This window comes from Coccinella septempunctata, chromosome 4, assembly GCF_907165205.1.
Source record: "Coccinella septempunctata chromosome 4, icCocSept1.1, whole genome shotgun sequence".
Lineage (NCBI taxonomy): Eukaryota > Metazoa > Arthropoda > Insecta > Coleoptera > Coccinellidae > Coccinella > Coccinella septempunctata.
Window position 1 is genome coordinate 21,916,891 of NC_058192.1, and position 25,110 is coordinate 21,942,000.

General features: G+C 36.3%; 2 protein-coding genes across 10 annotated transcripts in view; one reads left to right on the forward strand and one right to left on the reverse strand.

Moving 5' to 3' along the window:
• The window catches only part of LOC123312439, a 100,586-nt gene that overhangs the window by 57,324 nt on the left and 18,152 nt on the right, over positions 1 to 25,110 (reverse strand). For all 6 annotated transcript variants that reach the window (XM_044896869.1, XM_044896871.1, XM_044896867.1 and 3 more), the window contains exons 5-6: positions 23,794 to 24,050; positions 21,053 to 21,233 (exon numbers count right to left, since the gene is read on the reverse strand). In XM_044896869.1, coding sequence (XP_044752804.1) covers positions 21,053 to 21,233; positions 23,794 to 24,050 — 438 coding nt within the window. The remainder of the gene's footprint in view (positions 1 to 21,052; positions 21,234 to 23,793; positions 24,051 to 25,110) is intronic.
• On the forward strand, positions 393 to 12,822 carry LOC123312442 (putative ankyrin repeat protein RF_0381). Of its 4 annotated transcripts, none has more exons than XM_044896875.1 (3): positions 393 to 574; positions 6,689 to 6,755; positions 11,604 to 12,822. In XM_044896875.1, exon 3 carries the CDS (start codon positions 11,636 to 11,638, stop codon positions 12,551 to 12,553), a length of 918 nt encoding a protein of 305 aa, XP_044752810.1. In that variant the 5' UTR covers positions 393 to 574; positions 6,689 to 6,755; positions 11,604 to 11,635; the 3' UTR covers positions 12,554 to 12,822. The 4 variants fall into 4 exon arrangements, 2 of the variants coding, with proteins under 2 accessions (XP_044752810.1, XP_044752809.1); XR_006537627.1 differs by lacking the exons at positions 6,689 to 6,755; positions 11,604 to 12,822 and adding exons at positions 630 to 679; positions 6,233 to 6,660; XM_044896874.1 differs by lacking the exon at positions 6,689 to 6,755.

The window sequence follows — 25,110 nt, forward strand, 5'->3', positions numbered from 1 at the left end:
CGAAAGGAGTTATATAGGACAGACCAGGCAGTACCTTCAGAATAGAATTAGACAACATAAATATGACTGCCCGACAAAAAATTGTAATAAAGTTGACAAAACGGCACTAGCCAGACATCATTTTGAAGAATTGCACGCATTTGATTTTCAAAATGCTCTTATATTATTAGACTATGAAGACATTTACTATAAGAGATGCGTGAGTGAGATGATTTTTATAAATATTAACTTTACTGTAGATGACAGAACGGATACACAAAATTTGAGTTCTGTGTATTCCAATATTTTGAATTTATACAGGGTGAATAGGGGTCGACTGAGAGAGAGAATAACATAAACGTGAATACTTTGTTTTGCATTACAACCTGTATAGTTATTGCGATATCATACAATACATCTGTTGATAAGGTGAAATTGCCATTTGATGTGAATTCCGAGTTTATATTTGTTGTATTTATGTGATGTCCGTTCTAATTTATTATTTTAATTGTAAATATCGGACCCTATTTTAATTATACACTGTGTGTTCAATGTTTTGTATTCCACACCGTTGGGCCACAACAATTAACTAAGGGTGAGTCACCACTATAAGTTTTTCAAAGATTCTGTAATGGTCCATTGTATTCTAGCTGTGAATAAGAAGTCCAAATATATGGACGAAACGTCGCTGAATTAAGAGGTTGTTTTTCATTGGCTGTCCTACTTCCCATTATACTTTTTCATATGATAGGAAGCATGTTTATAATAAAAATTAACACTAGCATCGGTTGATCAGGAACTAAGTAGAGAAAACCAGAATTAGGAAGCCTCTCCTTTTGGCGAATTCATTAATATTCTTGTTTCGCATACCTTAACATTTATTAGACTCGTGGGTGAAGTTTGAAATTTGTGCAATAACATTTGATTGTAATATGAAAATATGCACAATCATTATACATGATGATTTTTTTCTTTGTATTACTCATCACATTTTTTCTCTATTGGTCTTCACTCAATTTTGTCGTCATTTTAAAATTTCTCATATTCATTTCTCATATACAGAGCAATATCTTTCACCTGACACATAAATTGAAATTTTTTAATTCTGTCCTGCATATTTTTTTGTCTGAACTCATAAAGAATGCATGTATAGAAATAATCGTCTGAAATATCAGCGAAAAATTTTGTGTACAAATTTGCTCCTGCCGTTTTTTATACATAGCTTTAGCGAAAAATAGACGCCGAGTAAATACGTATACAGGATGTGGCCTAATGGATGGATAATATGATACCATGGTACCTGCGGGTAGAGGACGTAAGGGCGAGAGAGAAAAATATGTTTTATCTCTTGTAAAAGTTCCACGGTTTTCGAGATATTCGACATTTTCGAAAATTTTAAGAAATTACACCTTTTGCTACTCTTTCAAGTGGTAAGACTGCAAGTGAAAAAAATTTTGTAATCTGTTTTTCGGACAGTATTCCTGTATCGAATGTAATTTATGATTTTAGGTGCGCATGCATAGTTATTTTTCAAATTTTTTGTATTGATCATTTTTTTCCTTAGTTTAGCCTAGCGTGGTTTGAAAAAATATGATTACCTGAGTGCCAAATCGAGAAAAAACATGCCTGTTTCCCTGAGATTCTGAAATGGTATAACTCACTGTTTTTAATGCATGGAATACAAAATAAATTTCTATTAAAATGAGTCATGGCCTAGTTCAATGTAAAGCTTTTTTTTTATTTTTAGCGACTGAAATGAGGCATGCAAACAGAATAAAGCAATAACTGATAAGAAGGTGTAGAGGTGATGGCCACCTTTTGTAAAACTTAATTCAATGAAACGATATTTCAAAATTGTTATTTTCCCTCCTTTTCATTCATTACACTATTTAACAAGGGTTCTCCCACCTAAGAGATTTATATTTTTTTTGTTAGATATCCCTCACCTTATTACAAAAATAATAGTACTTACGTTTGTTTAGCTCCCGTTATCAAAATAAAAGACATGCGTGAATTCTCCATGTTCGCACTTCTGTACCTTACGATACTTTATAAAATAAACAAACTATTGAAACAAGTTCAGTTTCTGGCAGCATTGAATGACTTTGAAAAAGAAGCCTGGTTTTCCTTTGTAGAAGTCACCAAAAATTTTCTTGGCAATCACAAATCTCCGCAATATGTAAATATCGTCAAAACAATGTTACAGGCTCATCAAAAAATGGGATGCAACATGTCCTTAAAAATACACTTTTTGCAATCACATATTAATTTATTTTCACAAAATATGGGAGCCGTAAGTGACGAGCTTGGAGAGCGATTCCATCAAGACATCGCGTCATTTGAAAAACGCTACCAAGGCAAAGGGGAACCCTCCATGCTTGCTGATTATTGTTGGTCCATCGTTAGAGAAATACTGGAGTCGTCCTACAGCAGAAAAGCCAAAAGATCTAAGCGATCGGAATCTTTCACACCATTGCAAATATTATAATGCATTGTTTTTGTTAAAAATCATTAATATAATTATAAAAAGACAACAAGAGCTAACTTCGACTTTTTATTTATCGTGCGTTTATACCTTGGCTACGAAGATTAAAAATATATATATTTTCCTTAGGTGGGAGAACAAATATAATTTTGTCGATCAGTGTTATTAAGCTCCTTAGTTATGAAATTGATATTTTCTGGTGAATTTCAAGTATGAAGTCAATTTTAACACTTTTGTAATTGAGAAATAAAGCTAAAAATGAATTCCAATGACATTGAGTCAAGACCTTTTTCTAAGTTACAAAAATGCTGAAATTCACTTCATTACCCGAAATTAACTTCAAGAAATTTATTTCACAACTGTGGGGTTTTTTAATGGAAGAAAACGAGACAAAATAACAATTGTAAAATATCGCTCTATTAAATTAAATTTCACAAAAGATCTGGCTAGCATGAGTTTTAATACATTATGTACACCTGCTTATGAATAATCTCCTTATTCTGCTTGTGTATCAACAAATTTTAAATAAAAGTAAGTATCGTTTTATTGAATTAAATTGGATTGAAAAAAAATGAATATAGTGTATCTTATTCTCAGCGAATAAGTGCCTATAGAAAGTTTTTATAGTTTTTAGATATTTCCGATGAAAATAAATTGCACTAATGGACTTTTCACGAAAATCGAGCCCAGAACTCCTCCCAACGTTTTTCCCTATCGAGTCTAGTATCAGAAACAGCCAAAATCAAGCCATTTGCATAAACAGTAAACACTCATGCATATACAGGGTGACTGGTGACGTAAGGGACAACGGCTAAGTGGAGATAGAGGACTTCAAACTGAACGAGAATTTGGGTTTCGAATGTCCCATAAGGGTATTCGTTTCGGAGATATAGGGTGAATTATGAAAAAATGCTAAATCTATAAACTCCCATATCTTCGTTAATATGCTGAAATTTTGGCTGATATTTCACAAGCTTGTTCCTATAGGCATTAGAAAATAGAAAAAAATGGTAGGCCGGATTAAAAAATTTCAATTTACTTGTCAGGTGAGAAATATCACACGGCATATGAGATATAACGAATTCAAATAGAAATTAGAGAAGAGCGAAAAAAACTGTTGAAAGTTGTTTTTTGTTTGAAATGCATAAATTTTCTATCATTTTTATGATATGTAGAATTCAGATTATAACATCAATATTTTGATATTCACATCATGAAAAATAATATAAATGAAATAAAACAAACACTGAATTCGTGGCGCTAGAATGAGCCTCTGGCTTTGAATATTCCTTCAAATCTCGATATACATTTTTTATCAATTAATCGTTTGATATCATAAAAAATTTTATATGTTGGATGAAAAAATGTTTTTTTTTAAGTTCAACCCCCTCAGAAACTGTTAGAAGAAAATTTGTCGTTATAAAGTTTACATTTTACATCCACCTGGTATGTTTCCAACAAAATTTACTCTTCATCAAAATAATGTAAACTTTATAACGACAAATTTTCTTCTGACAGTTTCTGAGGGGGTTAGATTTAAAAAAAAAACATTGTTTCATCCAACATATAAAATTTTTTAAGTTATCAAATGATTAATTGATAAAATGATAGAAATGGATATCGAGATTTGAAGGAATATTTAAAGCCAGAGGTCATTCTAGTGCCACGAATTCAGTCTTTGTTTTATCAGGAATATTATTTTTCATGATGTGAATTGTGAATATAAAAATATTGTAATATTCTGAATTCAACATATCATAAAAATAATAGAAAATTTCTGCCATTCAAACAAAAAACAGATCTTTCAACAGTTTTTTTTCGCTCTTCTCAAATTTCCATTCGAATTTATTATATCTCATATACCGTGTAGGGGAGAGTTCCTTTGAATTGGACAGCCCATGAATCGGACGCTACAGTTTTCTACCACACCCGTTAGTAATTTAGCATCTTTTACGTAAATCCCATTTTCTCAACATCGATCGACATCTCTTGGAAAATGGTTGAATCTGTGGCTCGAGCCTTGTTGCGGAGACATGCATTGAAAAATCCGTTGCCGTTAGAGTAAATATTTACGTGAATTTGCGAAGTGAATAGCTGCGTTTCTAGTGACGATTAGTTGCCGATTTATTTATAAAAACATCAAGTGATTATCCCTTATCAGACAGGTATGTTAAATCCTTGATATTACGATTGGTAGAAATTATATTTTGAATTTATTTCAAAAACCACGTATTCCATGAATCGGACATTCCGACGCCCAGGAAACGGACGTCCAGTTCATGAGCTGCAATGTGTCCGATTCAAAGGAGATGTGAAATGTCCAGTAATCCAGGGAAAACCGTAACAATATACGAAGTTGCTGAGTTCGTGAATCCAGCTTTTAGTGAGTCATTTACAATCAGCAATATCTGCAAGAGTTTTAAAAAAACTGGAATATACCCATTTAATACGAACATCTTCACTGACGAAGATTATCTCCCTTCAAATATAACTGAGAGACCTGATCCCACATCTATAATAAACCGGGAAATCCCAGCCATCTCACAATCGAAAGGCAACCTACCAGAGAACGACAATATTTTAGATCAGCGATCTACTTCTGCTGATCCAAATCGTCCTTCTACAAGCGGCATCGGCACTGTGAAGAGAACGAAGGAAGGAAGAGAAGAGTTAGGAATAGTTCCTCCAGAAATGTTAAGACCATATCCTTCAGCACCTTTGAGAAAACAATGTAGAACTCGTGGCCGAAAAAAAGGAAAATGTTCAATCATTACAGAGACACCTCCACGGGATCTTAAAGAAAATTTTAATCAAATAGAACAAGAACTTGATCCTCCCAATGTCGAAGAGAAGAAAGATTCCGAAGAAGATAATTCTAGATGCGTAGCTTGTGGTGGTGAATATCGACTCAGTAAAGAAGAATTTATTCAGTGCCGTTTGTGTAACCAGTGGTCCCACAAATCTTGTGGTATTATTGGAAATTTAAATTTTTTCTGCAAAAAGTGTTTTTGAATTTTATTCTCTTTTATTTTACCTGTTTTCATGTTGTTGTACCATTGTCCACTTCATGGGAATAACTGTCCATAACAAGGGAAACATCCCATGAAATGGACATTTTCTATAATAAACTAAGACTTATTTTTTTGAGTGACCAGCTTTTTTTTTCTAGTTTTTCCTGAGATAGTGAATCCACAGATCTTACGCTCATATTATGACGGTAAAATTTGAACTTTTTTCCTTTGAAATAATATTTTACACCAAAAATAATTAAATTGTCCGTTTCAAGGGAACTCTCCCTTAATATTTCTCACCTGATAAGTAAATTGAAATTTTTGAATACGGGCCTGTAATTTTTTCTATTTTTTTTCTTGTGTTCAGATATGGGAGTTTATAGATTTAGCATTTTTTCATAAATCACCCTATATCTCCGAAACGAATACCCTGTATAAGGAACTTTTGGTTAAAATGCCATTTTTCTTGAAATGCCCCCTGCAGGACTCATTTATCATTATATCTCATCCCTCATAAGATCCTTATTGCTCTCTTTCGAAGAACAAATAAAGATGAAATATATACCTTCTTCCTTATAGAAATAGACTAATTCATGTTTATCGATATATCGATTAATCGATTCATTCCTGAAAATGTACATCCCTATATCTAATGAAACTAGCAAATGATTGTCGTTCTCTGGGGACAACATCCTAACATTCCTAACTCCCCTCATCCCTACCATTTATCTTTTAGCCATCGGTTTTCATAAGACAGGTAAAATTTGGGCCCTATACGGACAATAGCAGTTTGCAGTAGAGCCAATAAATACAGCCTGCATCCTTCGTTCCTCAGCTCAGTTCAGTATAAGCCATGACTCATCGAAGGGTGAAGAAATACCGGGGAGGGTGGTTTCACGAGTTTGAGAAACAGTTTATGCTCAGTTCTACGGGCCTTCACCATTCACCGGCAAGAAGTTATCGTTGTCCGTGCGAGATGATACGTCCACGTAAATTTCAGGGTGCTCATCCACATGAAACGCCTCTAGACGTACTCTTGGACGCTTGTTCCAAGGGATCCGTGGATATTGTCGAATCCTTACTAGTGTCGAAAAAAGTTGATGTCAGTTCTTTGGGTTGGCTTGAAAAATCACCGTTATATGTAGCAATGTCCAATTATACAAATGACGATGATTCTCTACAATATAAAAGAATCGTTGAATTGCTGTTGCAGCATGGAGCTGATCCCTATAAACCAGATTACGATCGTTGGACTGTTGCTTTGAAAATATTCCAAGAAAGTAAGTAATATTCCATATCCATTATCGCCGCAGCTTGAAGTCATGAGTAGTAAATTTTATCACGGTTAAGAAGACCATAGACATATTAATCAGGGTAATAAGTCTATATAAATGGTTAAAACCGTGACTTCGTTTCAATTATTCCTAAGAAATTCTAAATATACGAAGTGAATTAAAGAAACAAAATTTTCCAAAATTGAATTTCTTTCGAAAAATATTTTTGTTGCTCAAATTTCACGAATATCTGAAAAGTTATGTAATAATTTGGTCCTACTGAAAGCTTCAAAAGCTTGCAGGGACTTCAAATTTGATTATAAACATGGCCGATGTGTACACCTACCCATTTTGTTTGGGTAGATAAAAATACAAAAGTGAAAAATATATTTATCCTTTCAAGTGTTTATAACTCAGCTAGGGGTGATCTATTTTTGGCCAATGAATCATTTCCTAAAATCTTTCGCAGTTATTTTTTGACACCCATTATATTTCAATTCGGAAATGACTCGCGCCATATTGTATATGAATGGAAAATGGTTTTCAGTTGGATTCCGGATTTTTTCGAGGATTTTCTGGTATTTTGCAGATTTTGATTTCTTTGGGGAAAATGTTCATCGACACAAAAAAAAAACGTATGTCTAATTTTTTTGAATCCAGGGTGTCAACGATGAAAAGTGAAGCTTTTAAATCAGAATTTTTCACGATTTTGAGAATTTACAAAACACCTTTGATTTGTATGAATACGATGATATAGAACAATGTCACGGTAATTTGTATCCATTATAATTTTTCGATTACTACTTTATAAAGTATCCCTGTTATAACAGGGATAAACAAACTAAATTTAAATTCGATTCATTTTTTATGGAGCTCGGTCTTTACGATTATTCAATTGATTCCATCTTTTTGGAAATTTTTCGATAGTCACCTTTCGAGTGGATTATCTCTAAATAACAATAGCCGTGGATGGAATTGTGATACAAATTCTGAAAGAGCAACTCTTCCTGTAAAGAATCTCAAAATTTCATGGAGCTCGATACAGCCGTTCGGTCTTGACGATTACTTGATTAATTCAATATTTTTGTAAAGTTTTCGATAGTCGCTTATCTCACAATAACCGTAGATGGAATTGTGATACAAATTCTGAAAGAGCAACTCTTCAGCTGTATTCGGGTTCGGCTTTTGGACGGTCCGAGGATGGTTCTAGAACTGCGCAGAGGATTTTATACTAGGGCGCAACAGTTTTGCGCAGTCCTAGAACAATTCTCGGACCGTCCAAAAGCCGAACCCGAATACAGCTTTCTTGTAATGAATCTTAAAATTTTATGGAGCTCGATGCAGCCGTTCGGTCTTGACGATTATTTAATTGATTCCATCTTTTTGGAAATTTTTAAGTATAATCACAATTGAAGTTTGCAAATAAAAGCTCCGAAGATTATCTTCAAAATTTTTCACAAAGTTTGTATTGACTGTACTACTGATTCTACAGTGACTCTAACGAGACAGTGGCGACAATTGTGGTCTCGATTTTCATCGTTTTAGCAAGAATATGGCGGATTTGGTCACGTGATATGACGTGAGCCAATCCGCATTCCGAATTAGAGATCATCAGTGTTGCCACAGACATTTTTGAAGTTTCGGTAGAACTATCAAAAAAATTCGGTAGATTTCGTAAAATTTCGGTAGATCCAAGTTAATACTCTGTTAAAACTATTTATTTCATGCAAAGGCGTCGAATGGAATAGGGTTTTTGCTTCAAAATTATAGAGTAATATAATTTCTTACCTATTCACGTAATGATGAAAGATTATAGGAATTTCATAACGAGAAAACCAAATTAAACATAAATCCATGCCATGAAAATGAAATTAATATCATAAATAACAAAAACTATAAATGGAAGATTTATTTATACAAATAGTAATAAACTAAAAAACAGAAAAGCATTCATTATCATGAAAAAAATAAATAACGTAACATAAAAATACAGTTAATTTTAAATGTACGTATATATCTCAAACGATACCTATCTCGAGTTTCATATAGCACCTTTCTATCACTCATTTTTATGAAATGCTGTTCTGTTACGGCGAAACCTTTATCTAACACTTAGGCCTGCCGCAGACATGCAACTTTTCAGTTGCGCAACAGTTTGATTGCAAGCGGTTCGAGGGCGCACACAAAGGTAATCGCTGCAACTTTTCAGTTGCATGTCTGCGCGGTCCCATATAAATGCATTGTACTCACTTCTGCAACTAAACAGTTGCAAAACTAAAAATTGCATGTCTGCGGCAGGCCTTACGTAGTCAGTTGTCCCTTGTCAAGTCACCAAACCAAAGCAAATTAGATCTGTTTTGTTTTGTACTGGAATGTAATTTTGTGTTCCACACTGATCAAAAAATTCGGTAGAAAATGAATTGAAATCGGTATATCGGTAGAAATTTTCGCAAATCGGTAGATCTACCGAAATTTCGGTAGCTGTGGCATCACTGGAGATCATAGCTGTATTCGGGTTCGGCTTTTGGACGGTCCGAGGATGGTTCTAGAACTGCGCAGAGGATTTTATACTAGGGCGCAACAGTTTTGCGCAGTCCTAGAATAATTCTCGGACCAGTCGGACCGTCCAAAAGCCGAACCCGAATACAGCTCATAGCATTGAAATCTGTGCTTCTCGTAGATAGAGGAAGGGGAAGATAACGTAAACAACAAGAAAAGTGTGACCAACATCTCTATGTTTTTGTTGACATTTACTGTTCATCTACTCCATGTTTGTTTACGTTTACCCCAATATTTGAATGTTTATTATCGTATTTGTGTTCGATGTAATAGTGTTTCGTGCGTTTTAAGACTTGAGTATCAAGAATTTCGGTGTTGACATGCCAGGAAATTGTGTAATTTGTGGAAAATATGCCGAAAAAGATATATTCGGATTGGGGTAAACGTCAACAAAAACAAGTTGATGTTGGACATAGAAAGCTCTCCTTCGTAGCTGCGCAATGCGGTATCTTCTCTTTCCTCCATCTACGGTGCTTCTAAGCCGCCATATTCTTGCTAAATTTCTAATTGTCGCCACTGAGTTCGATAGAGTCACTGGCTGTATTCTGGTTCGGCTTTTGGACGGTCCGAGAATTGTTCTAAAATTGCGCAAAACTTTTGCGCCCTAGTATAAAATCCCCTGCGCAGTTCTAGAACCATTTTCGGACTGTCCGAAAGCCGAACACGAATACAGCTACGGTAACTGATTCTATTCACTAACGCCATCAATCAAACAGTTTCTGATCAAACTGTTGAAAACTGTGAATCATACGGGGACTTCGAATTAAGCTCTAAGTTCGCGGACCATATTTTGGCTTCTGCGGGCCAATGATAGTCCACGGACCACTAGTTGGGAACCACTGCAGTCAACTGAAGACCTACTGAATCTGAGCAGATAGCAACTTCGATCAGTCACTGGTCTAATAAACGATCACTGTAATCTTAGAGAATACATGCGACCAATGGGTGTCTTCGATGTGAACATTATGAATCATCATGAAAAAGTTCATTAAGGACGAAGAAACCGCCTCCCATACCATCTTCGATGCTCTATCCCGATGGAAGCCGAACAACCCTTACACATAATAAGAAGGGACCCGGTGAAAATACTGCTTGATCTAGCTCAGAACATGGTTCTCATCATAACGATAACAAAATAAGTTTTTTAGATTCGGTGGAACCTAACAAACCTCCCTTATCGGTCCTGATGATCTACAAGGTTCAATTCAGTTTTCCCCAAGTAGGTTTTGACGGGTTCGCAGCAGATATCCACTCTACTGTGGAGGGCTTTTGCGTCTAGTAGCATATTGCACATGGAAATGTGTAGTGTTATCAAATGCATCCCTAACATAGAGGGCAGAATATCTTTTTATCTGTTGATGTTGAAGGCCTGAAGGGCATCCGTAGCAAAACTGTTGATTTTATACTTTCCTACGAGGATGTATTGATATCCAGTTAGCCTAGACCAGTTCCATGCATAAAAAAATATTGCGTTACCAATGCAATGAACAATAACTCATTAGAAGTGTCAGTGTAAAGTTTGAGGTCAAAAAAGTAAACCAGAGTTACGCAATGAATCTCGCAATGAATTGAAAGAAAGAACCTGTCCACCGAAATTATGAAAATCGAAAAATAAAGCCATCATCAAGTAACTGTATTTGAAAGGGTTTAAGAGGTAAGCTGTTTACGAAAATATGCTTTACCCTTGGTGATGAATGTCCTTTGTATGCGACCGTGAGAAATTGGACTGCAAGCTTCAAAAGAGGTAAATTTTCCATTGAAGATGATGACCAATCGGGAAGGCGAGTTTCTTTGTCAGTCCCCGAAAATATCGATGCAGTTCATGACATGATTTTATCAGACCGTCGAATTGGGCTAAAACGGATATCGAAGTACTGAATATTTCATGCGAACGCGTTCATCATTATATAGTTAACGTCAATTTGGACATGAGAAAAATTGCTGCGAAATGGATCCCCAAATGTTTGAACGGGTTTGAATTACTAGAACTCCCCCCTTATTACCAGATTTGGCTCCATCTGACCAGAGACAACCTCATCTCTTTCCTTAACTGAAAAAAGTTTAAAAGGTCGTAAATTTTCCTCCAACGAGGAGGTTATAAAAGCTGTGAAGGTCTGGTTTGCAGAGCAAGAAGAAAAATTTTTTTTTTGAAAAGTCTAGAGACGTTGAATTATAAAATATCTTGACATTGAAATTTTGTTTGGTTCTATAGTAGGCTAAGAATTTTTCAATATATCCTCGTATAATGATCCTTATATTATTTCATTAATTCCAATTTTTTTTCTAAATTTTCAGACTCTGGATTGGCCGAACTTTTCATAGATTATATGAGTGATCCTAATAGAAGACTGACCAAATGCGGGTCAACCGCTCTTCATCTAGCAGTGAAGAGTTGTTCAGTCGAGATCGTGAGGAAACTGCTCGAGAAAGGGGCAGATGTGAACACTCCCGTCCATAGATGTGCGCCAGTTTTCCATGTTGCGGTGATGTGTGATCGGCTGGATTTGATAAACCTCCTAGTCCAGCACGGAGCAGATCCCAGACAACCCTCTGCTGAAGGGTTAACAGTACTTCATCGGGTTGAAAGCGGTAAAATGGTCAGGAAGTTGATAACTTACGGACTCGATATTAACGAAGCAGCTCCACCTGAAGGAGACACACCTCTGAGGAACAGCATTCTAAGCTATTGCGACGATGATGTCATAAAAGCTTTTCTCGAATGCGGTGCCGATTATAAAATAGACAACAATTGGGGGTTCACAGCTTTCGATTTCATGGCAGCACGATTAATTTCGGGAAGCGATTTCGAAGAAATCATTCGTATGGGAAGCATTCTCCTGGATCATGTAACATCGAATGTACCTGAAGATGTCAACGATCCCGAAACAAAGAAAATCAGGCGATTTGGCGAGGAATTAAGACAGTTGAAGTCCGAAAAAATTGGTAATACCTCCATAACGTACTGGAAATTGATCAATACTCGCCCTAGAAAAGCTGCCAGTTTTTTCGATAATGAAGAAAGTCTCGTGAAACCCGACATAAAAAAATTCTCATTTTTCGGTCGGTTGATAGAATCAAGAATACGCGAAGGTCTAGATTACAATGATATGGAAAACTATGCTCGTGGATTCATTAAAGAAATAACTTCAAATAGGCTTCCGTGGAATTGTATTAATAAAATCATAACCTTTCTGCATGCGGACGATTTGAAATCACTAAGACGCTTCTTATCCTTAGAGAAGTGAATCTTATTTGAAGTTTTGCAAATTTTCATTACAATTCTATCATCCAAGGAAACTGAATCGAAACAATGAATCTTACGAGATGCGACCAGCTACATAATACCTCGAAATATTTTCATTTTGAAATTTGCAATGATTTATTTGTGATCATTGAATATACTCGTCCTTCCAAATGTTGCTCCGTCTGGAATTGGTCGTCAGTGAATCCAGTGAAAAATGGGAAGAAAAATATTATGTACCTATTCATTATTTCTGACGTCTCAGATGAAAATACTTTCTCCATGTATATATGTATGTAAAATATAATATTGTTTTTCTAATATTTTTTATATGTGCCAATTGTGATATTAAAAATTAAAATAATCAATTTTATAAATTGACTTAGCGTTTATATTGGTTGAAACCGCTCCATTTTCAATTGTTGTATTTCGAGTAAGTGGTAGGTACACATGGGCCAAAATGGATGGTTTCCGAAAACAGTAAGTTATGTAGAAACAAGTCAACTGTAAATATTCAATTGATTTTTATGTAGGACTGAATTTTGAGCCCTAATTCAAAGAAAAAGAGATCGCCTGTTTGGCACAATTACAAAATAACTCCAGTACCTATCTACTTTATGGGATGATCCAAGAAAAAACCCTACAAATAAATCCAATTCTCCCCTTTTTCCTCTCCTTCCTAGAGCTCCCTGATCCATATTTTTATTTAAGTGTGAACTGGTGTAACATCCATAATATTTGATGAGAGAAAATAACGGGAACTTGGACATAGCCGACGTTTCGAAGGGGCTTCCCTTCTTTTTCAAGGGCTAAAAAACAGTTACGAGTCATGGAAAATATAAAAGAGTAACTAGGTACAGTACCTGGGATGGAAACTTCTAGAAACTACGGTCATGCGATGCATGTGAGTAGTGAGTCAGGGTGAAAACAAGAAAAGAAAACGAGAAACAGAGATTTTCCTCCCACAACGCAGAATTCGCCGATGCTGATATTATCGATCAGGACTAGAACTTCCTGAGGTGTAGATCAACGCAAAATATGCAGTAAATGCAATAATTATTCACATCGATGTAGCGTCGCTGAAGAGGTTAGAAAATGATCATTACATGCAGAGAAATTCTCTTGCGTCCAAGTTCCCGTTATTTTCTCTCATCATTTTTATTTAAGCTTTGAGTGCTTTTCTAAACCCCTCTTCGCATTATATTCCAAAGGAGACCGATTGTATACTTTTGAAATCACGGGCGTAGCCAGGGGGGGGGTTCGGGGGTTCAAACCCCCCCCGAAATAATATAGGTATATAAAATTAGTTTCAAAGAATCTCACTTCATATGTCAAAATCAGAAAAACCGAAACTGAACCCTGGCTAGGCCTATGTTTGAAATAAAAACTTCCCCAACCCAACTCTTCTGTCCTATAGTTACATGGATTGCACGGTTTCTGGTATTGTGTATGCATGATCAACAAATTCGATGCTCATTTAGAGCATCTCGAGAACTACAAGACAGAATGACAGAAAACATATTCAAGGATCCCTTGTCGAAATTAATAAGATATCAGAAAGCAGGTCATAGGGGCCTTGATTCGTTCCCAAATTACAGGGTGTTTCTGAAAAATTACTGTTTCAAACATGTATTTCGAGGTAGGTATTCGAAATTTCCAAAATATTTGCACAATTGTAATGGGTAATGTGCACATTACCCGAAAAGAAACGGCTAAAAATGTATTCGATGGAAATGCGGGGTATGGGCGGTGGTATGAAAAATAGCATTAAATGCTATTTTGCATAACTAGGTGAGGTAATCTTCTGAATCTTCTTTTAGGGTTTTCACTCCTAATCTCTGGAACAAAATCAATTAAAAATTTGAAATAACAGCGGATTTGCTGCTACGTAAATCCATGCACTAATTTGTCAGGAGCAAATCAAGTAGAAAAAATTGTTGCCTGACAATGAACTGAAAAAAGAACTTAGAAATGATAATAATTATGTCAGTTTCAGAAGATGCAGAATCTCCCAGAATAAATTTCAATCGATAGATGAGGTAAGATTACAAAAAAGGTAGCAGCGAGTTTCACAAAACTTTGATTGCACTTTGACAGTCACTCGATTTCCAAAACGATGTCACTAGAACCTTTTCATTTCTGGATGTATTGAGGAAGTTCCCATAAAGTAAGTGGGTCTGTTCTGTGGAAGTTCCCATGGAGAATCATTGAATGGTCGTATGTGGATCTACATTTGATGAGAGAATGATAATATTCTGAATGCTCATCAAACGTTGATTCCCTGATCGGGCTTTGTGAAACCGGTTATGTATGTGTTATATTTTCATGTGTTGAGGAAATTCTAATGGGAACCACACTCAGCAACTTGGAATCGGTCGCCCGTGTACAATAAATCCCCAGATGCTGAAAGTTGGGGCTGGTCGGCCACACACGGGGATTACTTAATTCTGATCGGCATTCCTCGATGATGCCTACCCGAAACCCCCGAGAAAACGCCTCGTGAGTGCCGAGTGGTACCCATAAGTTTAATGCAGGGCAACTTGAGTCTAATGTTTTTTCTATAAACAAAAGTACGTTTTACCCACCACTCAATAAAATTTGTTTTATGGAAAAGTTTTCTACGAAATAGTAACGATAATTTCTAATGTTGCAATTTTTTTCCAATCAATACGGATATATTTTGCAAAAAAAATATTGCGTTTTGTAAAAGTGATAAATTGCGCCATCAGGGGAAAGTCGGGTAGTACCGGACATGATACGAAAAAATAGTAAAACATAAATTTATTCTCGAAGTTTCCCAACAAGCTTAGTGTGAAATGATTATTCCACTTATACTTCACATGTCCTGAAAAGGTACAAACATACACTTCATAAAATAAACATACATCGTTCAAAGAAAATAACGTGAACATTTTGAATTCCTTCAAGACTATAGCGGGTAACATCGGACACGAAAACAAATTGTAGATACTGCTGAAAAAAAGCTAAATTTAAACAATAATCACACCTGTAATACGTATGACCCTTTTCTACCCATCCATTAAACTCAAAACCAGAGACAACCTTGGTTGTCTCTGCTCACAACATTGGATCCAGTCTTCGTCGAAACATTCATAGCAAATGAGAAAATGAGTTTCGTGCTCTCGTGTTCTTTCGTTTGGATGAATATTTTAGTTTTTTTTTCAACTAGTTTCGAAACATTTTGATTTAAACTTTCGTTCACATTTTTTTTACTTCTTTAGCCTCATTTTCATTTTTCACCTCCAAGTCATTTATAATGCGGTATAATACGGTTATAATACGGTAATCCGTATAAGTCGTGTTCATCAATCGCTCCTGTAATTCTTCAAATTTGAGTGGTTATTAGTGGAATATAATTCTGAAATTTCACACTGGTGTATCAGTAGAGTCTGATCTTTAATTCTGTAACTTCAGTATTCTAAACAACAACATAAACAATGAACAAACAGTGTAAAATCTGCAATGAAAGCGTCAACCGTAAAAACCCCGGTATTCAATGTGATGCTTCATGCCAGCGTTTTTTCCATGGTAAATGTGTCGGATTGAATAACAAACAATTCGATAGTCTTCGTATGGACGGAATTTCCTGGAGTTGCCCCGAATGTCGCTGTCCCGGCTCGAGACGATCCCTGGCCCAGCCTAACGGTATTCCATCACCACCCACTACGCGATTTCTCTCAACTACGAGGGAGAGCGTAAGTAACAATGACCTAATGGACGCCATGAGCGGAATATACTCCGAATTGAAGGCAATTAGGGATCAACACACCACTTTAACGAACTCTGTTACCTTTTGCTCCGACAAGGTCTCTGACTTCGAGGAGAAATTGAATAGAATCACCGAATGGATGCGTGCAACTGATAAGATTCTGAAGCAAAATGCTGCTCTTCAGGAGAATATCACTTCGTTGGAGTATAGGCTGAATCGACTGGAGCAGTCTGCCCGTGTCAATAATGTTGAAATTCAGGGTATTGACGAGAAGCCCAACGAGAACCTGTTGGATGTAGTTCAGAAAATAGGAGACTACATTGATTTCAGTGTGGTACCCGAGAGGGTTCAACATGTGCACCGTGTTCAATCTAAAAACCCAAAGAATAAAACAAAGAGCATAATTCTGCAATTCTCAAATCGCAAAAGTAAAGAAGACTTTCTAGCGGCCGCCAAGAGGAAACGCATGAAGAGAGATAATGGTTCTCCGAGAATGCGGATAGCTGGTTTATCAGAAGGATTTTACATCAATGAACATCTCACACTGTCAAATAAGATTCTCTTCAAGGAAACTAGAACTGTCGCTAAAAACAAGCAATATAAGTACACCTGGGTAAAGGATGGATTGATCTTTGTGCGTAAGGATGACCCCTCTCACATCACACATATAGATTCAATGAATGTTCTCAATAATTTGTAAGCAAGAATAGCAGACGGAGCGAACCAACCACTATGCATATTTATTACCAGAATACACAGGGTCTACGAACGAAAACACATGTTTTTCATGAAAATCTTTCATCTAACAATTACGATGTCATATGCTTAAGTGAGACATGGCTCAACAACTCAGTCTTCTCTGGTGAGCTCTTCGATGATCGGTACACGGTTTATAGAAGAGATCGACAGTCTTCTGCCTCTTCCAAGATCGAGGGGGGCGGTGTGCTGGTGGCGGTTGAGGCTTCGCTGCAGTCAAGACGTTGTCATGGGCTGGAATCCGATGCTGAAGATGTTTGGATATCGATCAGATCCAGTGATGGCGTCAATATTCTTTTGTGTTGTGCTTACATTCCACCAGCTTCTGATTGTCTAATGAATGTGTTTGTGAATAGTCTGTACGCGAACGAGAGAGCTTTTCAGGAGAGTGCTGTTCTTGTCGTTGGAGATTTCAACCTTAACTCTGTAAGTTGGCTGCCTGTTCGGGGTGAATTATTTTTTGATCCAGTTTTGAGTACCAATAGGTTTTCGGAAATTATCGATATTTTTTCCTATTTGGGCTTACTTCAGTTCAACAATATTCATAACAACAATGACCGGATCCTCGATTTGGTACTCTGTAATAAAAAGAATTTCATTGAAAATCTTGATCATTCATCTGAATGCCTAGTGGGAGAAAATCAACATCATAGAGCCTTGGAATTTCATCTGAACTTACCCTTTAGTAAGCATTTGCATCCAACCAACTCAACTTTCTTTAACTTCAATAAAGCAGACTATGATGCTGTTAATGACTACTTGTCGCATATTGATTGGGGTTCGCTGCTTTCTGGCAGAGACGTGGATCTGGCAGTCGAACAGTTTTACTTTCTCATTGACAGTGCCATACAGCGTTTCGTTCCTGTTCGCAGGGTCAAGGGTACCTTTCCGGTTTATTTTTCTTATAAATTAATCAAAATAATAAAAGAAAAAATTAAATTTCACAAAAAGTTCAAAAAATATAATGATTTAAACGCCTATAATCGGTTTTGCGAGCTCCGCTCTCTTTCTAAACGAATGATGAAGACTGATTATAGATCATATATAGAGAATATTGAAGAGGAAATACCGTATAATTCCAAAAAATTCTGGAAATTCATTTCTAACAAGAAAAAAAGTGAAACAAGGATACCTCACTCGGTCGCTTTTAATGGGGAGACTGCTGAGGGCCCTCTAGAAGTTCCTGAACTCTTCGCCAAATTTTTCCGTAGTGTTTATGTTCAACCTGTTAACAATGAAACCGCAGATACCTCGAAAGATCATATGAATTTGCTCGATCCCATTACACAAGAAAATATCGAGGGAGTAATAAAAGAATTAAAAACTAACAAATGTTCTGGTCCAGATGGAATCCCGCCTTCGTTCATTAAGGGGTGCTTGCCGAATCTGATTGAGCCACTAAAAATTATTTTTAACCTATCGCTTAGGACTGGAGTTTTTCCAGAGAAATGGAAGATTTCAGAGATCTCTCCTATTCATAAGAGTGGCGTGAGGGATGATGTCTAGAATTATAGGCCAATCAGCAAGCTATGCGTCTTCGGTAAAATATCTGAGAAGATTATTTATAACCGTATTCTGCCAAGCGTTAAAAATCTCATTATCGAAGAGCAGCATGGCTTTTTTCCAGGTCGTTCACTGGTTACCAACTTACTCTCATTTCCCGAGTACATAGTCGAAAATATTGACGCCCGAGGCCAGGTGGATGCGGTATATAGTATATACCGACTTCAGCAAGGCCTTTGACAAAATTAACCACGAAAAACTTTTGGAAATGCTTGCTGAGGTGGGTGTGGGTGGTTCACTTTTGGGGTGGTGTAAATCGTATCTCTCCGGTAGAGTTGGATATGTCTCTGTTGCGGGTCATAGATCCGAGTTTTTCGACATAGCTTCGGGTGTGCCTCAGGGAAGTCATCTGGGGCCACTGTTTTTCATCATCTACATTAATAGTATTAAAGCTTGTTTCCACCATTGCCTGATACTTCTCTACGCAGATGATTTGAAAGTTTACCTACGTATCGAGACTATAGAGGACTGTTTTAGAATGTAGGAAGATTTACAACGTTTGACTGAATTTTGTAGGCGTAACTTTTTGATATTGAATCCCTCGAAATGTTTTTCCATCTCATTTACAAAAAAAGTTAATAAAATCAATTACACGTACGAAATTGATAACGAGCCAGTAAAATACTCAAGTGAGGTGGTTGACTTGGGGGTTACACTTGACGAGAAGTGGTCATTTAGAACACATATTGAAAAAACAATTAATGCATCTAATAGGTTGGTTGGATTCATCAATAGAAATAGTAAAGATTTCAATAACCCTAAAGTGCTTATTTCTCTGTAATATTCCTTTATTCATAGCAGGCTCTCATTTGCAACTGTAGTCTGGTCCCCACAATATGATATTCATAAAAACAGAATTCAACGAGTGCAGAATAAATTTTTGAAATTTTTGGCCTTCAAAACACAAACTCAAATTGATGATCGAAACTACAAGCCTTTAAGATATAAATTTAAAATTTTGGAGCTCGAGAATGATCGAACCGTAATGGATCTCTGTACACTCCATAAAATCATCAATCATCACATCAACTCTTCGTGCCTACTTTCAAGAGTCAGTTTTAGAGTACCTGGTCGCGATGTTAGGGATAAAAGCCTATTCAACAACCCTTACCGTAGAACGAATACAGGACAGCACTCTCCGATCATACGTATGCAGGCCGCTTTTGACTCCCTCGGGTTAAGTGAGCGTGCTGACGTGTTCTCGGACGGGTTCGAGAGTTTTAAAAAATTCATTAAAAACTTTTTTTTCTCTTCTTATTGTACAGTAAACCACTGATCAATTATGTAGTGTGAACTTGACTTGTATGTATATTTTGTAATTTGTGGTTGCTTTATTGGTACATTGTACTGTTCGCAACCTAAATGCTAATAAATAAATAAATAATGCCCGTGAGCACTTTTTTCAATTATTTTTTTCAACTATTCTGTGTTCTGCAGCATTCGAAACTGGCAAAGTTTCTTCGAGATTATAACAAACATCTTCTTGTGAATTTGCCCAACAAACACTGAAATGCAGTTACTGTACAAAAACTGTACTTCGTTGCTTCAATTGACTGCAGTTACGGCAATGCAATAACTGCACCAAAAAGGACCGTATATGTCCCGGTGGACTTTGCAGTTACTGTACAGTACAAACTGCATTCGACATACAGCCACAGCTGCACTTCAAAAACAGCGATGGCATTGCAATCCACTGTACAGCAAGCTGCAATTCAAATGCAGCAGTTACGTGCTAAAACTGTACAGCAAGTTGTACTTTGAATGCAGTGGTCACTGTGCAAAAACTGTACAGCTAGCTGTATTTTATATAGAGTTTGTTCACGCAAGAACTGTACAGCAAGCTGTATTTTATATACAATAGACACTGTGCTCAAACTGTACAGTAAGCTGCACTTTAAATGTAGCAGTCACTGTGTAAAAACTATATCGAAACTTGCAATTACGAATCAATATTCTATTAGAGAAGTTTCCTAGTTATAAACAGAAAATCTATTCTGCAAATAGAAATTTTCAATTTCACTTGATATTTTGGCGATGAGCGCAAAGGTAAGTTCAAGCTATTTGAGGAATGGCCTGCTTTTGAGGGTGGAGGATAATGAACCATGGGAGTTACCTACGACAATCGTCGAAGCAGCGTAGTTCGTGCTTGCTATAAACGCCGGTTACATAGAGGATATAGAGTAGTGCGTCTCCGGTGGCGCCATCGTTTGGCGTATGCTGCACCGCAATAGACGTGTATGCTACCTTGTGATCGCAACCACAGCCGTCTATAGAGTCCTTAAAGACGGCTGTGGTTTAGCCGGCTAAAGATGAGAGAAACTAACATTAGCGTATCATCGAAGCTAAACTTAAGTTTAGCGTTTAGCGCCCTAATTTGGTTTATGACATTTCTGAAGAAGATAAAAATATTGAAAATTCTTTTGAATCGATTATGAATTTTTCGAAAATACCTACCAGTTTCCTTGTTGCAGAATCCCCTCTGAATTATATACATATCTCTGCTAGATCCTCCAGCATATGTAATTATTTCTCCGGGTGGTAGAATTATGGTTCTTGAATCGGTAGCTATCAATTCTACGAACTCTTCATCCGCTTCTTTGAAGAATTCTAAATTGGAGATGATTTCCAGTCGTTCCTGAAATATCGAAGATTGATTCGATCTAAACTTTCATCTAGGTAATCATCGTTTGAGAAATATGGGTTGAAATATCTAGTTAGCCTAGACCAGACCCAGACCATGCATAAAAAAATATTGCGTTACCATAGCAACGAACAATAACTCATTAGAAGTGTCAGGGTGAAGTTTGAGGTCGAAAAAGTAAACCAGAGTTTACTTCTACTTAAATTAAAAGTAGAAGAAGAAAGAAGATGTCCACCGAAATTGTGAAAATCGAAAAATCGAAAAATATGCTTAATACCCTTGGTAATCAATATCCTTCGTATGCGACCGTGAGAAATTGGACTGCAAGCTTCAAAAGAGATAAATTTTCCATTGAAGATGATGACCGATCGGGAAGGCCAGTTTCTGTGTCAGTCCCCGAAAATATCGATGAAGTTCATGACATGATTTTATCAGACCGTCTAATTGGGCTAAAACGGATATCTGAAGTACTGAATATTTCATACGAACGCGTCCAACATATAGTTCACGTGAATTTGGATATGAGAAAAATTGCTACAAAATGGATCCCCAAATGTTTGAATGTTGACGAAAAGCGTGCAAGGGTAGAAGCATCGCGATCGATCCGTGCTCGATTTTTAAAACGATGTAAACTTCTTAAACCAGAGACAACCTGTCTCTGTCTCAAACCGAATTGTTACTATGGCTAGACTCTGGTTCTCCAAGACCTAAGCAGAAGTTTCTTGTCCAAAAATCTGCTGGAAAAATTGTTGCTTCAGTTTTTTGGGATTGCCATGGGGTAATCATGATTGATTTTTTGGATAAGGGTAGAACAATAACCGTAGATTACTATTCGACATTACTGTCCACTCTACGGAAAAAAATTAGAGAGAAAAACGCGGAAAGCTATCCAAAGGTGTTTTGTTTTTGCAGGATAACGCCTCGGCACACAAATCTCATGTTGCCATGCATAAAATTCGTGATTCAGGGTTTGAATTACTAGAACACCCCCCTTATATTCACCAGATTTGGCTCCATCCGACTATCATCTCTTTCCTCAACTGAAAAAAGTTTAAAAGGTCGTAAATTTTCTTCCAACGAGGAGGTAATAAAAGCTGTTGAGGTCTGGTTTGCAGAGCAAGAAGAAACATTTTTTTTTTGTAAGGTCTAGAGACCTTGCAGGTTCGATGTAATAAATGTATCCAATTAAGAGGAGAACATGTTGAGTAATAAAATATTTTGACATTGAATTTTTTTTGGTTCTATAGTAGGCTTAGAATTTTCAATATATCCTCGTTAGTGTCCCGAATCGGATGAAAAGTAAGAGTGAAACGCCTTCCGCGAAAAAATTGTGTCAGATATACAATTTTGTCAAACCAGGGCAGAAACTTAATAGTGTCGCCCCCTCTATATTCAGCAATCAAGACTTTAACATTCTTCATAGGTTGCAGCATGATTTTCGTTCTAATCAGCCAAGGCAGCATCTAATAATGGACATGTTTCAATTCGTCAGTCTGTGACCAACTAGCGAAGTCCTCTACAAATAAGCTCAGATATTAGTTAGAAGCTAGGAAATATTTCTCGCCTGATCAGATTCCTTTTACTTTACAAGTCCCAGATCATGCAAAAACTCAAATACTGCTCTAATGCTTAGAGCTCAACACCCAAACATTGCAACTCTTGGACTCTATCCGATTGATTGCTTAACTTTAACAGCCCATCTGCTGTTGGAATGTCGTAAAAATGTTCAACACTAATGCCAGCTCTGTAAATATTATCACGGTCGATACTCTGTTCAGCTACAGGAAATGATGCCAACTGCTGCCAGATCATCAAGGAGCACAGCCATAGACTTATTACCCCGTCTATGAGCACAGCGCGCACATTCCTTAGCCGTCCAATTAACAACTCCAAGAACTTCTGCTTAGAAAAAATCTTCATTTACCAAACCAGGAAATTGTGGAACTGGTGTGTTTCTGTAGGAGCTACTTTTCGTTCAGGGCACCAATGAGGGGACATTTTTTTGCAAATTCTCGGTAGACATGTTGCATAATTTTCATGATGCAGACTATTGGTTCTATTTTCAAGTTCTCTGATATAGGTAATTCAAAGTTTTCAGAGGTTTTCCTCACATTCTGTGAAAGATCAATATATTTGAAGTCACAGAGAGTGCGGAGAAATTTCATGCGAGTTTTCTACTTTTAAGCTGTGTGTATGTGTAATTGTTTTTTACAGTCGCAGATTTAGGAACACAAGCCAGGTCCACTGGAGAATGTAATTCATTCCGAAAAAAACTTATATCAATGAAATACCACCAAATGTATGTCATCCAATTTCGTGGAGCCCATTTAAAAGATATATTCATATAGGTTGTTCATTATACTTCCAAAATGCCTACTTTAAAACCCTAATTATATATACTTTCCACAGAAGACCATTTTTTAACTTTAGTCTTACACATTTATTGAAATAACCTTCAGAAGGAGAAGAATAGAAACCGTATTAAAAAAACAGAAATTAACATTCAAAATAACGATCTCGTTCTCGATATTTTCAGTATTATATTAATAATCACCTTGAATGTGACTTGTCTCTGAATCTTCGTAGTTGCATTGTAAAGAAGTGAATTTTTCCAGAAGTAAACTCCTTTATTATAATACCATTGCAACTCGAAAAATTTCATTACCCTGGATCGGATGGAAAGTCTCATCTTATTATCAATGAGGAATTTTTCAACCGCGAACATTTGGGACTGGAAATTGATCTTCATCTGAATGTTGTAAGTTATTGTGGCCGACAGCTCAGAAGTACAAAATCCAAAGAGAAAAATACCTGAAAATTAATGGAAATAGCACTTTTAAAATAATTTCAACGAAATGTGCGAAGAGAGAATCAGAATTTTCAGATATAATTTTTCACCGTTTCGCAACAACTCGGTTTTGAATCTACTACTACAGTTTTCTACTGGTCCATTATCGTTGTTATAATGACATGTGACAGGTCCTTTTTTTAGGACGTTATATAAGTATAGGTTTTTTATTCACATGCTGCATGTTATTTGTAAAAATAATGAATAAATCATATATTTTGAATTTTATTCCATTTTAAATGCATATTATACATATATAGACACAATTTGTCTAAAAACATTATTACCTACGCCTAAGATGTCTAAAATACTGGTGTGTGCACTTGTCACTATTTGCAAGCATCAACATTTCAGAAAATTGGGGATATTGGATCAGTTTCGTGGCGGCGCCACCATGTCATTTGCTTCGTTCTATCCTTGTTCTACCAGAGGAAGTAGAATGATACTCTCTCGTTTTATTTTGTTTTGCGTTGATATCGAACATCGATCGACGAGTTCAAAATATGAACTGGCCCATTTTGTCAGCTGTTAAGGAATATTTGTGATTTACAGTTTAATTTTCGCTGTAAAAACAAATCTGTCAATATTTCAACATCATCGAATAAGGGTTCGAAGGAGTATTTACTATTCTTCTTCAAGGTAATTACTGTTTGTCAAATTGTATTCTTGAGGAGGGTAATTCAATTTGATTTCAATAAAAAACAGTTGATTGGTCAAATATCCAATATATTCAGTTGACAGAAAGGGAATTTTCACTATATCTACTCAGGAAGAATATTTAAAGAACAGACTCTAATAGAGATATGTATTTCTGATTCTCAATACATGCTCACAATTCACATTACGTATTTACAATACAGTTTCTTTGAAATATTGCCATGAAACTTAGCTATATCCGTCCCGAATGTTCATCTGATTTGGTTCTGCCTCAAATTCAACAACACCGAATTCTTAGCTATAATAGTTCTTGATTTTCCATACAGTAAACTGAACTTACTGAACGACATGTTAAATAAATGAATG

What these genes read in the sequence shown, in the direction of transcription:
- LOC123312442 (XM_044896875.1), top strand. Translation starts at nt 11,636, where the DNA reads ATGAGTGATCCTAATAGAAGACTGACCAAATGCGGGTCAACCGCTCTT.